Consider the following 19,442-nt stretch of genomic DNA (forward strand, 5'->3'; position numbering starts at 1 on the left):
ATTTTGTAAGTGACAAAATAAAAGCCGATGTAAGTTGAACAGAACAGGGGTGATGTGACAGTACTTGTTATTGCAGGAGACAATCCTAGAGACTGTGTTTTGTACATGTTAGACCTGGTTAATAATTGATGTGCGTGCACCAGTCAGAAGGCTATTGCAGTAATCTATCCTGCATATGACCTAAACATATTCCATATTCACATTTTCCCAACGGAAATATGAGCAAACGGTCTATATCGTGAAGCATAATGATTGCATTTCAGGATACAAAGCATAACGGATCGGGTAGTGGACACATTGAATGCATTGACATATGTTGGAATCGTACATTTTATATCACTTACTGAAGCACATTATGTATTCGTTTCCCATAGACAATAACAGATAGGAGTCTATATATATTGCAGCAGTGCATGGAGAGAATCTTTCAGGATCAGCATCATGGATAATGTATACATCCTGAAATATTTGGCATATGTTGGAATCGTACTGTGTTTACTAGGTATTATTGGAAACGCATTCAGCGTGTATGTTCTTTCCAAGATGAATTCAGCGTCCTTGAGACTTTTGAAGTACCTCAATGTTGTGGACATTGTACTTTTAGTGATAGTTTGTAGTTTGCTGACGATGATTGTCCTGTGGTGGAAAAGAGCGTCGTTTGAACACCATTTCGTGATATTGTGTACAAGTGTATTGTTTCTAACAGTTCAAACGTTTGAAACATACTTAACTGTCTTGATTGCCTTTGTGAGATGTCTAGCCGTGGCAATGCCTTTCCGATTTTCAACTTGTATGCGGGATTCTGTTCAAAGTAAGTTGCTCGTGGCAATTGCAGTATTTTCACTGTTATTCAATCTGCCTCTCTATCTATTGTTGATGCCGAACAGTATTACATTGAGGATGGCTAAATTTCAAATCATGTACCTAAGTCTGGTATTTTCCTTCATTCTTCCTTTACTCGTCATCACCATCTGCAACGTAATCCTAGTCGTTTCAAGATGTAGAATGAGATCAGTCCAAAGTCAGAACGACCGGTGTAGATCACGTGATAGACGACACAGCCGGGGCGCATTTCAGCTGACATGCCTTGTTCTTGCAATAACGGCAATGTTTATTGCCACTCACGCTCCTGTAGGCGTGTTCAAATGTCTTCGTTTGACATATCAAATTGACATAACTGTACAGTTCATTGGTTTTCAGATTTTGATAACTATTATTTATAGTGCTACTAACTTTATTCTCTACTGTTGTTTCGGTAGTGAGTTTAGATCTACCCTGATATCTTTGTGCAAGAAACCTTGTTTCACAAGGACAGACCAGCCTATGCCCGTGTCACCAGTGTAGCATTGTGCAGCTATCAGTATTCACGAGGAGAGACCGGTGACACTCACAAAGATATAATTGTTACCGATGTTTGTGCAACGGAAGATTATTTGAACAATATTGGAGTGGGGATTGTGACTTTGTGTTTTGTAATACTATCTGACATCTGACAGGGAGAGGAACTGAATCAATAAATTTGAAACATAACTCCAATACTCCTTCTGATATTACCAATAAGCTGGGTTTCAGCGAAATATCCACGTCTTAATATGTTGGCAAGGTTCAAGTTATCCCGTGTCACAAGCATATGGACAAAACTATTCGACAGATCCCAGCTATTACTGGGACGTTCAGGTCATCTCCGGCGACGCCCAACACTCCGGTAAGTCAATACGTGTAAATGTTTTGACAATTCTACTTTCTCGTGTCAGTATAACGTTTGTGTAAATACTGAAAGAGCTAAAGAAATTTAGAGTAAAGAATAAGCTGAATTTTGAAAATACACTCCAGCACAGTGAGTTGACATTATCGGTATCAAGATATAGATGTTTAGCGACTGAACTCATCAGCGTAGTTGTGTTATCATAGTATAGACATTTGGAAGATGTACATGTATGAATGGGTGTTAACGGATCTGGAAACACTAAACCTGGTGGCCATTTATAAGCAAAGAAGCCGTATATTTTCACTGACCAATTACCCATTGCAGCTACATCCTTACTGCTATCAGGGTGATTTAACGACTTAAGAACACATTTTCCTTTAAAAACCCATTCTGAACTGGTGACCTGGACAGGTAATTGAGAATAACATTACAATCTATGAAATATGGCTGATTGCTATTAGTGCACTTAAGGGAAAGTTGAGATGAGATGAAATAGGGTTTTACGTCTCGTTCAATATTATTTCACTGACATAGTGACGTCCATGCAACTATTTGTGTTGGTGCTTGTGCTATTCTAGTCTGAAATTTAACACTAGAAGGGTAACGCTATTTTTCAGGGCATTATCATTTGCAGAAGCCCGAGGTTTTCTATTAACTGCCCGACGAAGGAGGGCAGTTGAAAAGACCGAGGGCTTCTGCAAATGATAATGCCCTGAAAAAGAGCGTTACCGTTATTATAGCTAAAATGGATGGAATTTGTTATCAAATAAAAAGAAACAACAACATCGGTTTTGAAACACTTACTGCAATCAACACGAATGTCACTGACCACATTTTACAAATATGGAAACGTCATACAACAAACCAGATGACGTCACTATAATACGTGACGTCATTTTCTCTACCCTATGACGTCACCTAGCAACGGACTTGATAATGGCCCGTCGTCAAGCAATATGAGGGCATTATCAAGTTACAGTGGCCCGCTCATTTTTGATAACGTGCGGGCGGTTTAATGATAATTCTATCCATTTTAGCTATAAGCATGGATAACCCACTCAGACACATTATATCAGCCCGGCCAGCCCGTGTCCTTACAAGTAGTCCCGAGCGCCAGGCAGAGTAACAACATGTACCATTTGTTTCCGTATTTTGGTATGACGCGACCAGGAACCACCGACCCCGCTCTCCGCTCTCCTGATGGTCGCTCTACCCACAGCATTCCTGAGGTGCTACACACGGGAATGTAACGCTGATAAACATGAGGTCTTGACTATAAACGTCAGTGAGTGAGTATGGTTTTACGCCGCTTTTAGCAATATTCCAGCAATATCACGGCGGGGGACACCAGAAATGGGCTTCACACATTGTACCCATGTCGGGAATCGAACCCGGGTCTTCGGCGTGACGAGCGAATACTTTAACCACTAGGCTACCCGACCGCCCCTCTTGACTATAAAAAGAAAATTTGTGCTGAATGTGTTTATTTCACTGCAACATCTTCAGTTGAATACATCGTAATCCAATGTGCTTCGTTTTCATGGAATTTCAGATTCATGGAATCTATTACCAGGTGGCATATTTCAGTAGGTCCATCTTTTATACTTATGTTTTACCAGAGAAGCATAATTAGTTATGAGTCAGAAAAGGTCTTCAGTAACCCATGCTTGCCGTAAAAGGCGACTATGCTTGTCGTAAGAGGCGACTAACGGATCGGGTGGTCAGGCTCGCTGACTTGATCGTATCCCAATTGCGTGGGTCGAGGCTCATGATTTCAATCACTGGATTGTCTGCCCAGACTCGATTATTTACAGACCGCCGTCATATATGGACATGGGTTGCTGAAGACCTATTATGCCCCGGGTCCCGTGCAAATTCACACTTATCAGAGGGCTACACAAAGTACGTGATGTAGACTACCAGCTGTCAGACTATCATTTTTTGGAAGTCTCGGAGTTTGTGTGGGTTAGGTCGCAGACTTTGTCTGCTGGCGATTAGTTGCCCCACTCTGAGAGTGTGGGTTCGAATCCCGGAAGTTACTCAACCCCAATAAGTACCGGAATTTGTACTTTACTATCAAAATGTAATCCCAAATATAACTTTAAAGTAGTCTTTAAAACTTCCCATTTCGCAAAAGAATGGATTCGTGGCATCCTCATTCAACTGCATCAAAATGGGCCCTACAATGATGTGTATTATAACAGAGGAATAACCCTGTTTTGTGTATTGAGTAAGAGTTTTGTCACAAAATAATAAATGAAGAGTTTTCTCACAAAATGATAAATGAAGAAGTAAAACTCCACAACAGACAATATTTCAGAATGACAAAAAATATTCACAAAACTTCAGGCAGGGTGAACTTTTCAATTTCAAATCGGACTTTAGGGTTTCCGGACCATAATCGTCATAGCATTTATATACGACACTCAATGAACGGTTCTACGTTTGTATCTTTATTTTGATGTTATCTAGCGCGATAGCGACGAGTCGAAAACTAGGTGCTTTCAGCGTGAAAACGACATTATTAATTCATTCTGGAGTACTTACGTGTCAATTTTAGCTTTATTAGGATATTTTAGGATTTGTATCAATGTATAACTTTTGTGTGATGAACATATTCTGAGATATTTAACGAAAACAAAAACTGTACAGTTGATGGTAGCCCTAAAGTTCGATTTAGTTTAAGATATTAATAAAAAGGGATAAAAACGTGCATCATGTGCTCGGCCGAAGTCACATTTTAACTGTGCAGCGAGAAATTGGTAGTTGCTACCTACCAACTTCCGGTTTTGCATTGACAGCGCTTACCCCTTTATGCTGAGCAATATTCCAGCAGCTCCAGCCTTTGGTGTCTACGTTTCACAATTTTGGAGGTACAGTCGAGCATACTCCATCCACCAAGATTTTCCAGAGCCTTATATGACGCTTTCTTAAAGTTGTCTGATCTTGTTTCCGTGTTTATTCAGGTGAACAATTCACTTACGTCTGCATGTGTTTGTGACGGGCACCAAATGTGGGGCAGGATTCACGAAAACTGTTATAATTACTAGTTGATAGTGATTCATAAACACATGCACATGAGAAAATCGGAATCTTTCTTCTTATTATGGAAAGGTTTCTGTCGTTTTTATTACACTGCCGTCTATTATCGACAGGTACATACAAAGTAAAGCTGGTAAACGATGAGCAATATTTGTAGATTTTCCCATGGCTTTTGGCTTGTTCATTAAAACAAGATGTGGGCGCATTTTCGTTGAAATGGTATGATTTACAGACCGCCGTCTAATGGCTGGAATATTGATGAGTGCGGTGTGTGTGCGCGTGCGTGCGTGCGTGCGTGCGTGCATGTGTGGCTGCTTATACTAGGCCGGACTGATACCGATTTATTGTGCTAGGCCACTGAGAACCCATGCCGCAGTTTAACATGAATACCCCACTCAGACACAGTATACTGACTCCGAGCCGACCAGTCCTTGTGTTAGTCCCTTAATGTCGAGCGCCAGACAGGGTAACAACAAGTACCATCTTTTAACGTCTTTTGGTATGACGCGCTGGGGATCGAACCCACGCTCTACCACTAGATGACGAACGACGGTCTTTCAATTAATGCCACATACAATACCATTACCTTTAAGTGTGTTAGCTGAGGAAGGAATCTGCCAAACCAACGCGTAAGTAATATGCTAAGACCACGTCCCAGTTTTTATCGGCTCTAGAAAGTTTAGATGTTTGCCATTTACAGTTGTGAAGATTATATCTCCGATGTCCACTTAGACTGTTATCAAATCTGATGAAATCGTCTGTCATCTTTTATGTGTACTAAATGTTATCATTACAATTAATTTGCTTGATAATGCCAATCAATACTCATGAGAAGGTTTCCAAACTGTCTAGCACGTTCACACATTCGTAATGGTTTCAATTGGCATTTTAACATCATATGTCAAAAGGTATGGTGTATTCCCAAACGGATCTATAAAACTAAAATGTGCATTAATGATTTACTTGTCTGTGTCAAATTATCAATTCATCATTTCATTCCATTTGTGTGCCTGTTGTTTGTCTCCAAACACAGATAAAAAGATTAATTTGTCTTTCACGCCCAATGGAAGTTGTTTCGGTAGCTAATCGAGATGCTATACAGTAAAGTACGGTTATAACGAACTCAAAGGGACTACTAATTTTAGTTCGTTATAACCGTAGTTCGTTATAAGCATATATACAGCATAACTACAGCAAATAGTCGGGACCAAAAAAGTAAGTTCGTTATAACCGTAGTTTTCTGTATCTATAAAATACGTTAACAAATACAATCATAAAACTTCTAAGACATTTTGTTAAGATTTAATTTAATTTTAATTTATGGGTAGGGCTAGCACTAGTGGTTCACGGTTTGGGTTAGGGTTAGGGTTATGAGTGTTAGTGTGACAGGAAAGCCTAAAGTATAATTAGTCAGAATCGGACAATCGACTATTTTTTGGAAGCGATGTCTTATGAATATGGAAAGGGTTTTATCGCTTTTATTATTATTAAAATCATGCTATAAGTTCATATTCAACTACATATGAGCGATATAACAATTTGCAATATCATAAGAAATAGTTGTGTACGATTCAGATTGTATCATAAGCTTGTGTCTATGAATCACTATCAAATAGTCTTGACATTAGGTGTTCGCGAAAAGGGCAGCATATTTTGTCCCACTTGTGGCACCGATCACAAATGCATGCAAATACCAGGCAATTGTTCCCCTGAACAGACACGGCAATATATGGTTCAAGTCGAAATAGGGAATGTTTAAAAAACACTTACTTTTATAAGACAAGTGTGTGAGTGGCAGGTGCTACCGGTATGGCAGGACATTCTTACCCATTTCGAGATCACCTGCTGTCATCACTGATTTTCACATTTATATAATTTTCATCGCTATTTGGCTTGTCGTGCCCAATAGGCGAAGTGAGGTGAAATGGGGTTTAACGTCGTGTCCAAGATTATTGCACTTATATAGCGACGTCGTGCCCAAAACAATCTGTTATGACTTATATACATTCCAGACTGATATTCTCTGGCGTTGGCGTTTTATTTTATATTGATAAGTAGTCTATATTATTTCATATCGTAATGTACATGTATATTATTGCGTGTCATGTTTGAGTAGTTGTCGATGTCTATTTAGATGTTGGGGGCACGGGTGGACCAGTCGTCTAAGGCGCCGCGATTCGCTGTGCACGTCAGAAACCTATGATTGTGGGTTCGAATCCCGGTTCGCCCCGATTATGTTTCTAGGTTTGTCAGCACCATACCCGTGCTCGTGGGTTTCACCGAAGTGGTAAACGTCTGAGACCTGCATCACTTCGGGCTTTCCTCCCACATTAAGCTGACACGCCGTTATATAACTGGAATATTGTTATAAGCGGCATTAAACCCAACTCACTCACTCACTCACTAACTCACTATTTAGATGTTACTTCCCATACTGCGTGATGCTGTTAATAAATCACCGATATGAAGCGAATAATGAATTTTCAATCAAACAGATTAAGCATATGCAACAATCAGTGAACTAAGAATTAATTTCTACAGGTCCCTTATGGATTATGGTAATGGTCAAATAAGAGTTGCCACACAAAGTATTTTGTTTACATTATGACATCACTGCAATTTAACCTCGCTACGTGAAATCCCAGCATTTTATGACGTCATCTGTGGAACATGGCTGTACGTTAGATATTTAGGAAATTCTTAAATGCGCATTTTTTTGCACATTATAGTTAACATGCAGACATGATGAGTGTTCTAGAAGATTAACGCTCCATACACATATGTGTTTGACGCGTTGTAAACAGTTAATTTCACTAATGAGAGTACATGTATTACGATAACAAAACTCTTATGACACAGCGAGTGATATCCCTCCATGACGGAGAAACCTTATCCTATTTAGAAATAAGGCATTAGACATTTCATTGCTTGTCGTATGGTAATTGATGCATTTCAAAGGTACAGCATTAAACAAGGGTTTCATTGGTTGCTCTTTTAATAATGACCGCCTCATGTTGATAAAATGTCTGCCGAAGAGCGGTTGGTCGTTGGTTCGATTCGCGACCAAACGACGGTACCGGCACTTGGTACTAAAGTCTCAAAACAAGGAGGTCGACTCGTAGGTAGTATAATCCAACCCATGATTGCCGAAAGAGGCGATAAACGGGATAGGGTGTTCATGCTCGCTGTCTTGGTTGATTCATGTCATCGTATCAAAGTTGAATTGATCGATCCGCATGATGCCAATTACTGGATTGTCTGGTCCAGACTAAATAAATTACATACTGCCTTCATATATTTGGAATATTGGTGAGTGCGGCGTTACTCAAACAAATACATGGCACAAAAAGCCTCCATTGAATATTGGGTCAACAGTTGTTGTTGAAATGAACAGCGACAAGATACTTACATGCATGCTTAATGTATGTGTTTGCCAAGGTACATGTAACATCACAAGCAAATATGGGTTAAGAACATACAAATGTACAATGTTTCAAGCATGTTTGGGGTTATCTTTTCATTCAATATCAGACACAAAGAGGAGTATATATATTACATTCTCCCATGACATGGATGAATGCTTGATTCTGAGGCTTAATAAATTTGAAAGGGGTTTGGCAGGACGGGATTTGAAAGTCCATCAGAATAAAAGGCCATGAAAACAATGTCCCGATATCACGGCTCAGATACTAACATCCCAAGTTATCCAAATTGATGAAAATCATTTCAGAACACGCACAATAAAGGAAATCATACACAAACCACAGGTTTTGGACCACAACTGTCACATAGTCCTTCACACGCTGGCGTCAAATCCATGAAATCTTGAAATTGACAGGTCAAATCAGGCCCCTCTGTCAAAAAAGCCGGCTCGTTTGCAGCCTAAAAAACGCAATTCAGTCATGCTCCAGTTCCATCAGCAATCACGTTGTACCATCAGGCTCATCCCAGAAAATCTACAGGTTTATGTTGAACCACAGGCACTTCCAAAATCTGAACAAATAAATAGAGGATGGCTTTTATAGCTTCTAATTTACATGTCTGTATGAACAATGTATCCTTTCATACGCTGTTAAAAATAAATAGAGCACTTTCAACCATACACTGAGCATACATCTAGTTACAGTCTAGCTACCCCACACGCCACGAAGATGGATAACTGTGTCGGTATTGTCTGCCCTCAGCTCTCAACATCCCCTGGTCGACTGCAAAATAGCGACGTTTTCTGGGTGGTTGTGTCAGATGACCACACAGCTGGGCACGTTTTACCATGGTTCTGGGACCACTTGCCCAAAAGCGATCTTAGCGTTAAGATGATCGTAACTCCCATACTTTGACATAGGCTTACGATAGTCTTAGCGCTAAGATCGCTTTGTGCAAGTGGGCCCAGGATTGCTCGCGATTAATCAGTTTCACAAAATCAAAGATGTTGGGGTGGAAAGTAGTCAACGAGATTGTTATGCCACTTCGATGTTGTTGTTGGTCCTATGGCCGCTGTTAGCAAAGTGGTTCCATTGCACGTTATCCCACTGAACACTCTCTACCCAAGTAGTCGTCACATAGTCCATAAACTTGGTGACTGTTTCTCCGTGTGGACTATCGGCAATTGTATCCAACCAAACATTGTCAGTCTGGTCAAGAGGTACAAGGGGAGGGCTTAGCTCTGGTAGCGAGCTTCCAGAATTCTGCATCTTCTTTCCAGAGAGTAACAAGACCTAGATGTTGGATCTTCACATTCCACAAGGTTTGAGCACAATTGAAAAAGCAGCCACGTATCTAGACAAGTTTAAAAATGCAATAGTTTGCAATAGCAGCATTGGCAACAGCCTTCTCAAAATCCATCTGGAAATACTAGGGATTTCAGATTAATATGATGCTGTTCTGCTTCATCCTTAATTACCTGGAAGGCGGCTGTGTAGGAAGTTTTAATCTTATTCGGAAGGACGCAGTAAACAAGAGGATGCAAGGTGCCTTGGTGTTCAGCATGGAGGGTGTAAATTTGACAAAGCAGCTTAGGGCAGGAGTAGAGAGTACCATAAGCAAATACGGTCTCAGCTTCAGAGATGTTCCAAATTTTTCGCGTTGTGAAGACGAGACGTTTGTCTTTGTCTCCTTGATCGTCGATGAGAAGGTTTTCACCAGCATCAGTTCTTTTCAGTCTGTTTGGATGGATGCTCGTGCCTTGTGTAGCATGGGTAGATTCCTTTTTCTCTCTCTCTCTACGTGGGCGATCTCATGATGTCAAAAGTAGGGAAATGCCAAAGAGCATGGATTGGGATAATGACGGAATTCGTCATCGTAGATTTTGTTGATCTAAGTTGTCTTTTCCCTTGCACTCTCCAACAATCTGGACTTAAACACATTGACGTCACAGATTTAAGGCAGTACCTCGTGGTTATTCTGAGTTGGTCAGATGTTGATAATACACTCGCCGACGGTCTGAATGGTATCCTTGCATTTCTGAATAGCACATCGCCAGTAAGAAGTATCTTCTTTCATCCTGTTCAATGTATACGTATGGCCATCATAGTACGCACGAGTGTGTGGTGAGAAAGATACTGCAACTTGCACATTAGCCATAGTGGCAATGAACTGACTTCACTAAAAACTAACTATGCATAACGCCGTCACAGTACTGGCGCCCCCATGTGCTCAATAATGGACACTACCAACGTAAATCAATGCAATTTTTTAGGCGATGCGGGCTTTGGTTAATTCAAGTGGAAATAGGTGATCTGGGTAATATGTGATCCGTAAATTAGGTGAAGTGGTAGGGAACCGGTCTAAGACGCCGCAATTACAAATAGATGTTCATAGTTGCCGCCGAGCCACGATCCGCTGGTGATCGAATTACAAATAAAGACAAAGACGCTTTGCAACACACACACCCTCCCCCCGCAAAAAAAATAAATAAAAAAAATAATAAAATAAAATATTGTCATAACTATTTACCAAATCATTGTTATATCTATCTACCAACGATCTCCAGACAAACTATACCCGCAATTTACAGAAATATTATATTCCGCCTATTCCCATCGCGTAAACATAAAACGTCAATGACAAAGAATATAACAAGTCTCGATTATCCGCCAAAACAGATTCCATTGGGCGAAAAAGGCAAAAAAGCGGTGAAGCTTGCATGAATGGATCTCTTAAGATCAGTGATGACACCATGTGACCCACACAATTGAGAGTGTTGACACCGATCCATTTAGCTGCCTTTCACGATAAACATAGGTTGCTGGGGATCTTTATTCTTACCCAGAATTCCAACTGGTTGCGGCATTCAAAACGTTTCACCGAAGATAGACATGTCCTTGCCATTTCCAAATTTGAAGCACCTGTCACAAAAAAAATGTTTTATGCGATGGCTTATTTTAACTGGTACCATGTACCCGTGTGTTTGTGAACAATGAAATTGTCTTTTCATGTGTTCCTGAGTGCCATCGGTAGGGCAGGATACGCTTATCTTTTGACAAACTGTTCTTCAACACTATTTGAAGGTGAAACAGGTACACTAGTAAAATGTTTGTTTGGTTGGTTGGTTTGTTGTTTAACGCCGCACTCAGCAATATTCCAGTTATATGACGGCGGTCTGTAAATAATCGAGTCTGGACCAGACAATCCAGTGATTTATATCATGAACATCAATCCATGCAATTAGAATTGATGACGTGCATCAACCAAGTCAGCGAGCCTGACCACCCCATCCCGTTAGTCGCCTTTTACGACAAGCATAGTCGCCTTTTACGGCAAGCATGGGTTGCTGAAGACCTGTTCTATCCCGGAATCTTCACGGGTCGTAAAATGCTTTTATCAGAGATTTCTCAGGGGGTACTGCTGTGGAGCATCAGGCAACAAACACTAACTATTCTATGAAAATTGCATGAGTGGCCTGTGGAGACGGTAGGGCAGGACATGCTTACTCTTTTTCGTAAACACCTGGTGTCAGAACTGATTTCCACAGATCAATTCATTTAATTTCACTGCTATTTTGCCTTTTACGCCCAATGGAATTTGTTTCGGCCGATAATCAAGATTGGTTATTCTCTTACGTCAACGTTTATATTTTATTAATATGTAAAGGGTTCTTCTGTCCTTTTCATACTATGAAAACAAAAATGAAGTAGTTCACAACGTGAGACATAACTTTTAAACATTTTTCGTTCTACAGAGTTGTGATTCCCAGTTCGCCATGCTTATGTTCCAAGGTCTGTCACCTCTGTATCCGTGTTAGTGGTTTTTCGAACGAACTTTCCTTCTACACTTGGCTGGTATAACTGAAATACTGTTAAAAGCGGCGTTAAACTCAATTTCATTCACTCAACTGGCACATTCAATATTGTCTCGGACGGGGATGAACTGATGTCATTATAGCGCTTGGGGGAGTCTTTTCACACAAACTGTTAAGTGGGTGAGTTGGGTTTAACGCCGCTTTGAACATTATTCCAGTTATATCACGGCGAGTCAGCTTAATGTGGGAGGAAAGCTCGAAGTGATGCAGGTCTCAGACGTTTACCACTTCGGTGAAACCCACGAGCACGGGTATGGTGCTGGAAAACCTAGAAACATAATCGGGGCGAACCGGGATTCGAACCCACAATCATAGGTTTCTGGCGTGCCCAAGGGACGCAACTCTGCACAGCGAATCGCGGCGCCTTAGACGACTGGGCCACCCGTGCCCCCACAAACTGTTAAGTAGCATTTGGTGGCGCGCGCCAATGAAGGAATTTTCAGTACACTAAGAACATGATGCATCAACCTTGGCTTTTTCTGAACACTGCTCTTGTCAAACCTATCGAAAAAAGCATGTGGATTGCTATATCTAAAATTCATTTAATTATTCTGTCTACAGCTTCCTACTAGTTTGCAAATGTCACACAATTAGTTTTTGGATATAAAACCATGCAATACTTATGGGATTGTCATACATGTTTGTCATACATGTATGCTGTTATAACGAGATCATTTAATCAATTATTTACTGTTTGTTATTTTGACATTTCCAGATGCAGACTTATTGAACATTAGCGTCCTTTGACAGGCAATTCGACGAGTACAATAAAACATATTGCATTTCCATTTCTCTTTCCATTTCAATACGCTGAAACTCATATTACTGCGTGCACCTCTGAACTGAAGCATTATGCCTTGGAAGATTTGGTGATAGAACAGTTGGTTGGTTGGTTTGTTGTTTAACGCCGCACTCAGCAATTTGACGGCGGTCTGTAAATAATTGTGCCTGGACCAGACAATCCAGTAATTAATATCATGAGCATCGATCCACGCAATTGGGATCGATGACATGCATCAACCAAGTTAGCGAGCCTGACCACCCGATCCCGTTAGTCGCCTTTTACAACGAGCATAGTCACCTTTTACGGCAAGCATGGGTTGCTGAAGACCTATTCTACCCCGGAATCTTCACGGGTAGAAAATAAGGAAAGGAAACACATTTAAATTATTCTTCAAAACAGAATCATCTTGCTGAGCTCTTTTGATCCCATGTGTATATTTACGGCGGTAACATGTACAAGAACCGCCTTTATCAACATCTACATATTAAGAAACACTCCAACTCTGTCAAGACATAACCCATATACATTCCTTTATGACAAAGGTCTATATGTAAACTTAAACTGAGTCATACGTGGGTAGAGAACCTAATGAAGTGAGTGGTGGTAAATGGAAAATACTCAACGTTACGCTGCCAGTTTTGACAAACTATCACCAACAATTACTATCACCATTCTTTTGGAACTAGTCGATCATTGCTACGTCTTCTGGCGTCTTTGCAACAATACATGTTACTCCGTTAGTAAAATGCATTTCGTAGCGTCAACGTCTCTCTGTCACAAAATTATCATTTTCTCGTGGACTTTACTTGTCAACAGCTAAGACGCTCGTGGCATAAATCCTAACGCGGGACGCATTAAACCCCATGTACCCTGAGTGATCCTACTACTACTTATGCTGTACGGATTTTTATGGAGCTTTAGAATCCATTACAAACGAGGAATGGACATGGGTACAGAAGTCATGCTTGGTTTTGTCATATTTCTCCTCAGTTTACGTGCTGTTCTTATGAGTGGCATTATTTGAAATGTCTCGTAAATTTCTTTGATCAACCAATTAATGTGATGATGCTTTCATATAATGTATAAATATTACGGTGATAGTGGGGCAAATGAAAATGACTACAATTTTGCTGCACCTGATATCTTGAAATTTGTAAAGATTGTAATATTGTGACACGTCATTAGTCACATCACCTCCCACTCACGATGAATTTACGTGTGCCTGAAGCTTATACTTCTAATACACGTGCTTGCGCGTTTATGTTTGTACAGAATAGGAACAATGAAGCAATATTTCTAACATATTACGCCATCAAAGTTTTTATCACTCGTTTGGTTTGAATTCTCTGAACATATTTTCAAACAGCGAGGAAAATGACTGATGTAGTATCCGCTATAATGGAATTGATTACAAATAGTGATGTTTGTGATATCACAAATGAAATTCTTGATTCCTTAAAGAAATTGAATGTCCTATATACCAGTAACAAAATATTAAAAGTTCTGGCATGGAAGGTCAAATTTCAGACTTCTTTAAGTATTCTTTTAAATATTTTGATACCCTGTTTTGAACTCTTAAAAAGCACACACTTGAAACTTTCTATTTCGCAAAAGAATGGATAATTGGTATTTCCACTGCACAAAAATGGATCAAACAATTATCTAAGTCTTTGAACCAAATAAAGAGGAACAAGCATAATTTGGACACAGATGCTCCACCACGGACAATATGTCAAAGAGCCAATTCCTTTCCACAGATTTACCCAAAATAAAATCGGTTTTGTATTTAGATATATGCATAAAGAATCTGAGTGCCAAATAGGGTCCACAATACTGTATGACAAGAGGGATGACTTCAACTTTCCACAAGTCAACTTTCCCTTTTCCCTGGTATCTACATTCCACAACTGTTAAGGTACAACAGAGCAAGCTCTTTCTTTTGTTTTGTTTGTTTGTTTAACGCCGCACTCAGCCATATGACGGCGGTCTGTAAATAATCGAGTCTGGAACAGACAATCCAGTGATTGACATCTTGAGCCTCGATCCACGTAATATCTACGACGATTCCAAAGAGCGTCATACGACTCTTGTTTGATCAGGGTTACATTCAAAGCACCAGTAAAGCTGTGACTTGGACTATATGTTCCCGTGGTTTTATTTCAGGTGAACAATGTGACTAGTGTCACAGGTGGGGAAGGATATATTCATCAATTCGCCAACTGCTCGTATCATCACAATTTGATAGTGAATCATAAGCACAAACTCATGATATTGTCGGAATCGTACAATTGACTCTGTTTTTAGCAGATATTTCTGATTATTGAAAGGGTTTTGTCGCTGGTTTTTTACAAAGTTTACAAAGTGTCAAGGACATTTCCAATCAAACTTGTTTCCAAATGTTTGATACGAAAGCACTTATCCTTTGTATGGATGTGTAATTTGCAAGGGCAAGTCAATTGTTCACCTGACAAGACACGGGAACATGTTATGGTACAAGTCCAAATAGGGAATTGCATCCGACATCATTTTTTCACTGATGCGTCAAATGAGGAAATGTCCTCCACATATCTACCATGACAGAAAGAATAAGGATTAAGAAATATCAATGGTAAACTGAAAGAACAATTTCCCTTGCATGGTGACCTAACTTTGGTTGCTGGCGATGGTAACCTCCCAAAACCCCTACATCCCATTTCCCCTACAGCTTAAGACAACAGAGTTCACGGTCCATGGCACTGCTAATCCCTAGTCTGTTACCTATTTCATACAATGGAACAACCCAAGAAACACGAATAGATTGGGATAAATATTTAATTACGCTTACGATATTATTCAAAATTCATAATACATTATAATAAAATGTTCATTTTTCAAAATTCATAATACATTATAATAAAATGTTCATTTTTCAAAATTCATAATACATTATAACAAAATGTTCATTTTTCAAAATTCATAATACATTATAATAAATTTCATCTCAAAATGTTCAATTCACTCTTTATCCCAGCCTGAGGAGATGGCCAACCGCATCTAGAAACTACATGGGTGATTTCAACTCTCTATTCAATTCGTCCTTCAGGCGGCAGAGACGGTTCTCCACCTCTCTGTACACTCTCTTCCTGCCTCTTGGAGTTGCTCCAAAGTCGAGCTGTAAAATCTTAGCTCGTTCTGCCTGTTCCACCTTCCTGACTACCTCCATAAATCGGTAGATGTTGGGATGTCGGTGAGGGAGACCTCGGTTGAGTCGGTTATGAAAGCCTTCCAGGTTGTTGTTCATCCTGGGACCTGTTGTACCGTGATAATTGTTTCTTCCTATTGTTATTTTTGTAATTTCTAAAAATTGTCTTCTCATCATACAGGCATCTTTCATTACACTTTCATTAATTCTTTTTTTTTAAACTTTCCTTTAAGTCCCCTAATCCCCTAAAGCTCTACCCCTTTCATTTCTACTACCTCTACAACAGACCTTAATCTCTCCTTTAGGTGAGTTCATAATGCCAGACAGGTAAACGCCGCGTGTTGTTTTAACTAATTGTAAGGGAACCGGGTTGTAGGGGAAATGGGATGTAGGGGTTTTGGGAGATAACCCTGGCGATCTATAGCCCGTTTTTTTATCATGTATTGTCACGTATAGTGGTGGCATGTGGTCCTATACACAGCGCTCAGGTCACAATTCAGGAGAGTCCTTGGATGGGTAACGCGTTCGGCAGCCTTGCTCCTGAGAGTCTCTTGGGCTTCGGCCCTGCCCCACACTTAAGCATATGTAACACATGTGGCGACTCCTTGGGCAAGTGACTTTGTTCAAAATGTGCCTCTGTTCAGCAGTGAATGGGTACCCGTTAAGAAAATATGGCAATGTGGTTGTTTATCTTCTAGCGCCTAATTGGCAGCTTGGGTTGTATACTCCCTAGGTAGCTGAGAATGATTCTTGAGTGAACGCTGATCCAATGACCGGGGTAATAATAGCGCTTTGAGCATGCCCCTGAGTGGTGTGGAAATATGCGCAACATAAAAAGCCTGGAAGCAAAGTTGCATGTATATTCGCACCAAGTATTATAAAATATATAACTACCATGTAGTTTTGCAAAGGGAAGTTAAACTTGAAAAAGAGCTTTCTTTCCTCGCAAGGATCAGTAACAGACGCATCTCTTATAATTAAGTGTGTTTGAAAACATAACACCTAGTTATTTACACTCATTAACAACTGGTTTGTCACAGCAGACCGTTTCTTTCCTTGAACCCGCTGATCCATCCCTTCTAAATATTACAATAGTTGTCTTATGAAAAGTTACATTTAGGTGTCACTGTTTGGAATGAGAGCATTCAATGTTTAACTGCGTTTGAAAAACGGTCACCGTTCATATATCAAGGTAACATCATCTGCAAAAGATAACATAAAAAATACCAGGATACAATTGCAGCTTTTTAATAGCTACAAACTCTTGCTCTGTATATTCATGGCTTTTTAATAGCTACAACCTCTTGCTCTGTATATTGATGGCTTTTTAATAGCTACAAACTCTTGCTCTGTATATTAATGGCTTTTTAATAGCTTCAAACTCTTGCTCTGTATGTTGATGGCTTTTTAATAGCTACAAACTCTTGCTCTGTATATTGACGGCTTTTTAATAGCTACAAACTCTTGCTCTGTAAATTAACGGCTTTTTAATAGCTTCAAACTCTTGCTCTGTATGTTGATAGCTTTTTAATAGCTACAAACTCTTGCTCTGTATATTGACGGCTTTTTAATAGCTACAAACTCTTGCTCTGTATATTAATGGCTTTTTAATAGCTTCAAACTCTTGCTCTGTATGTTGATGGCTTTTTAATAGCTACAACCTCTTGCTCTGTATATTGATGGCTTTTCAATAGCTACAAACTCTTGCTCTGTATATTGATGGCTTTTTAACAACTACAACCTCTTGCTCTGTATACTGATGGCTTTTTAATAGCTACAAACTCTTGCTCTGTATGTATGTATGTATGTATGTATGTATGTATGTATGTATGTATGTATGTATGTATGTATGTGTATGTGTGTATGTAATATGACAAACTGTTTGCATAAAGGCTTGCAAAGTCAAAATATGGTAAGACGTTGGATATTCCTTCCTGAATCCCATGTTTCGTGAATGAGGCTCCTGATATCCACCAAACGTGTAAGCCTAATATTACTATATGTTACCATAATGCTCATCAGGGAAATGCCGAGGACAATTGTCAGGATTATTTCTATCTCCGTTCTTGTTTAATGATAGGATAATCGATTTGGACCATACTTAATTCACGAACACCAATGTCTGACGTTTTGATGGTTAAAAACATTAAAGGAAAAGGTTCAAAATCAACTGTTAAACACCGCAAGGAGTGTAATACCTCACTAACAAATAAATCTCATATAGCAAACAAATTAGGTGAATCTTTAGCTAAACATTCCTCATCACTAAATTATACTCCAACATTTTCGAAAGTTAAAGAACGTCCAGAAACAAATAAGTTAAATTTTACTGACAATAATGGTGAGGATTTCATTAAATATTTTCTCTTCATGAAATAGTATTGCTTTGGGCCAAGCTTATGATACAGCTACAGGGCCTGATAACGCTCATTATCAACTTATCAAAAATTTAGTTGATTCGTGTTTAGAAACTCTATTAAGTATATTTGACAATTTTTGGACAACAGGTAACTTCCCTTCACCTCGGCGTAATGCTGTCGTCATTCTAATACCTAAACCTGGCCGGGATCATACTGATCCTAATTTACAGGCGAATATCGCTTACAAGCTGTGTTTGTAAGAATGGTAAATAACAACTTCATATGGTACTTAGAAACGAATAATCTTACAACAAATATTCAATGTGGTTTTAGAAAAAATAGAAGTACCATTTAGTTAGATTGGAGACATTTGTTACAAAATACTATCATCAATACACAAACCTATGATCCAACCTGGAAACTTGGCATTTTAATAGACCTTCATGAGATGGGATTGAGAGGCCGTTTGCCTAAGTTTATATCACAGTTCTTAACAGATAGAAATTTCCAGGTACGTGTAGGATCCACCTTGTCTGATGTTTACGATCAAGATCAGGATGTCCCACAAGGTAGCATATCAACAGTAACTTTGTTAAGTAAAAAGATAAATAGTTTTTCTAAGGTTTCAAATGACTCTGTTCATGGGTCATTGTTTCTTGATAATTTAATGTATCATGTCGAGGTAAAAATATAACCACGATTGAGAGACAGTTGCAGCTTTGTCTAAATAAAATCAAAGACACATAGTAACCCGTCTTACATCTAGTGGGCATTCCAATTAAAGTTGTAAAGGAAGCGAAATTCTTGGGAATATTTTTTTATCACCATCTTACTTTCTTACCACATATCAAATATCTGAAAGCTAAATGTTTGAAGGCAACAGATTTATTAAAAGTTGTTTCTAATTCCAAGTGGGGAGGGGACCAGTCGGTATAGATCACTCATCCGTTCTAAACTCGATTATGGCTCCATCATCTATGGAGGACCCTACAAAAGCAATCTTAAAATTTTAGATGCTATCCACCATCAAGGTCTAAGACTCTGTCTTGGATCTTTCCGAACCTCTCCAA

General features: G+C 39.4%; 1 protein-coding gene across 1 annotated transcript in view; it reads left to right on the top strand.

Moving 5' to 3' along the window:
- Positions 1 to 330: 330 nt before the first annotated feature.
- The window catches only part of LOC124143842 (probable G-protein coupled receptor frpr-1), a 36,062-nt gene continuing 16,950 nt past the window's right edge, over positions 331 to 19,442 (top strand). The window contains exon 1 of the mRNA XM_046512967.2: positions 331 to 1,705. Within this exon, the coding sequence (XP_046368923.1) occupies positions 442 to 1,344 (903 nt within the window). The 5' untranslated portion in view covers positions 331 to 441 and the 3' untranslated portion in view covers positions 1,345 to 1,705. The remainder of the gene's footprint in view (positions 1,706 to 19,442) is intronic.

The sequence above is a fragment of the Haliotis rufescens genome, unplaced genomic scaffold (genome assembly GCF_023055435.1).
Source record: "Haliotis rufescens isolate VD_foot unplaced genomic scaffold, xgHalRufe1.0.p SCAF_5, whole genome shotgun sequence".
Classification (NCBI taxonomy): Eukaryota; Metazoa; Mollusca; class Gastropoda; order Lepetellida; family Haliotidae; genus Haliotis; species Haliotis rufescens.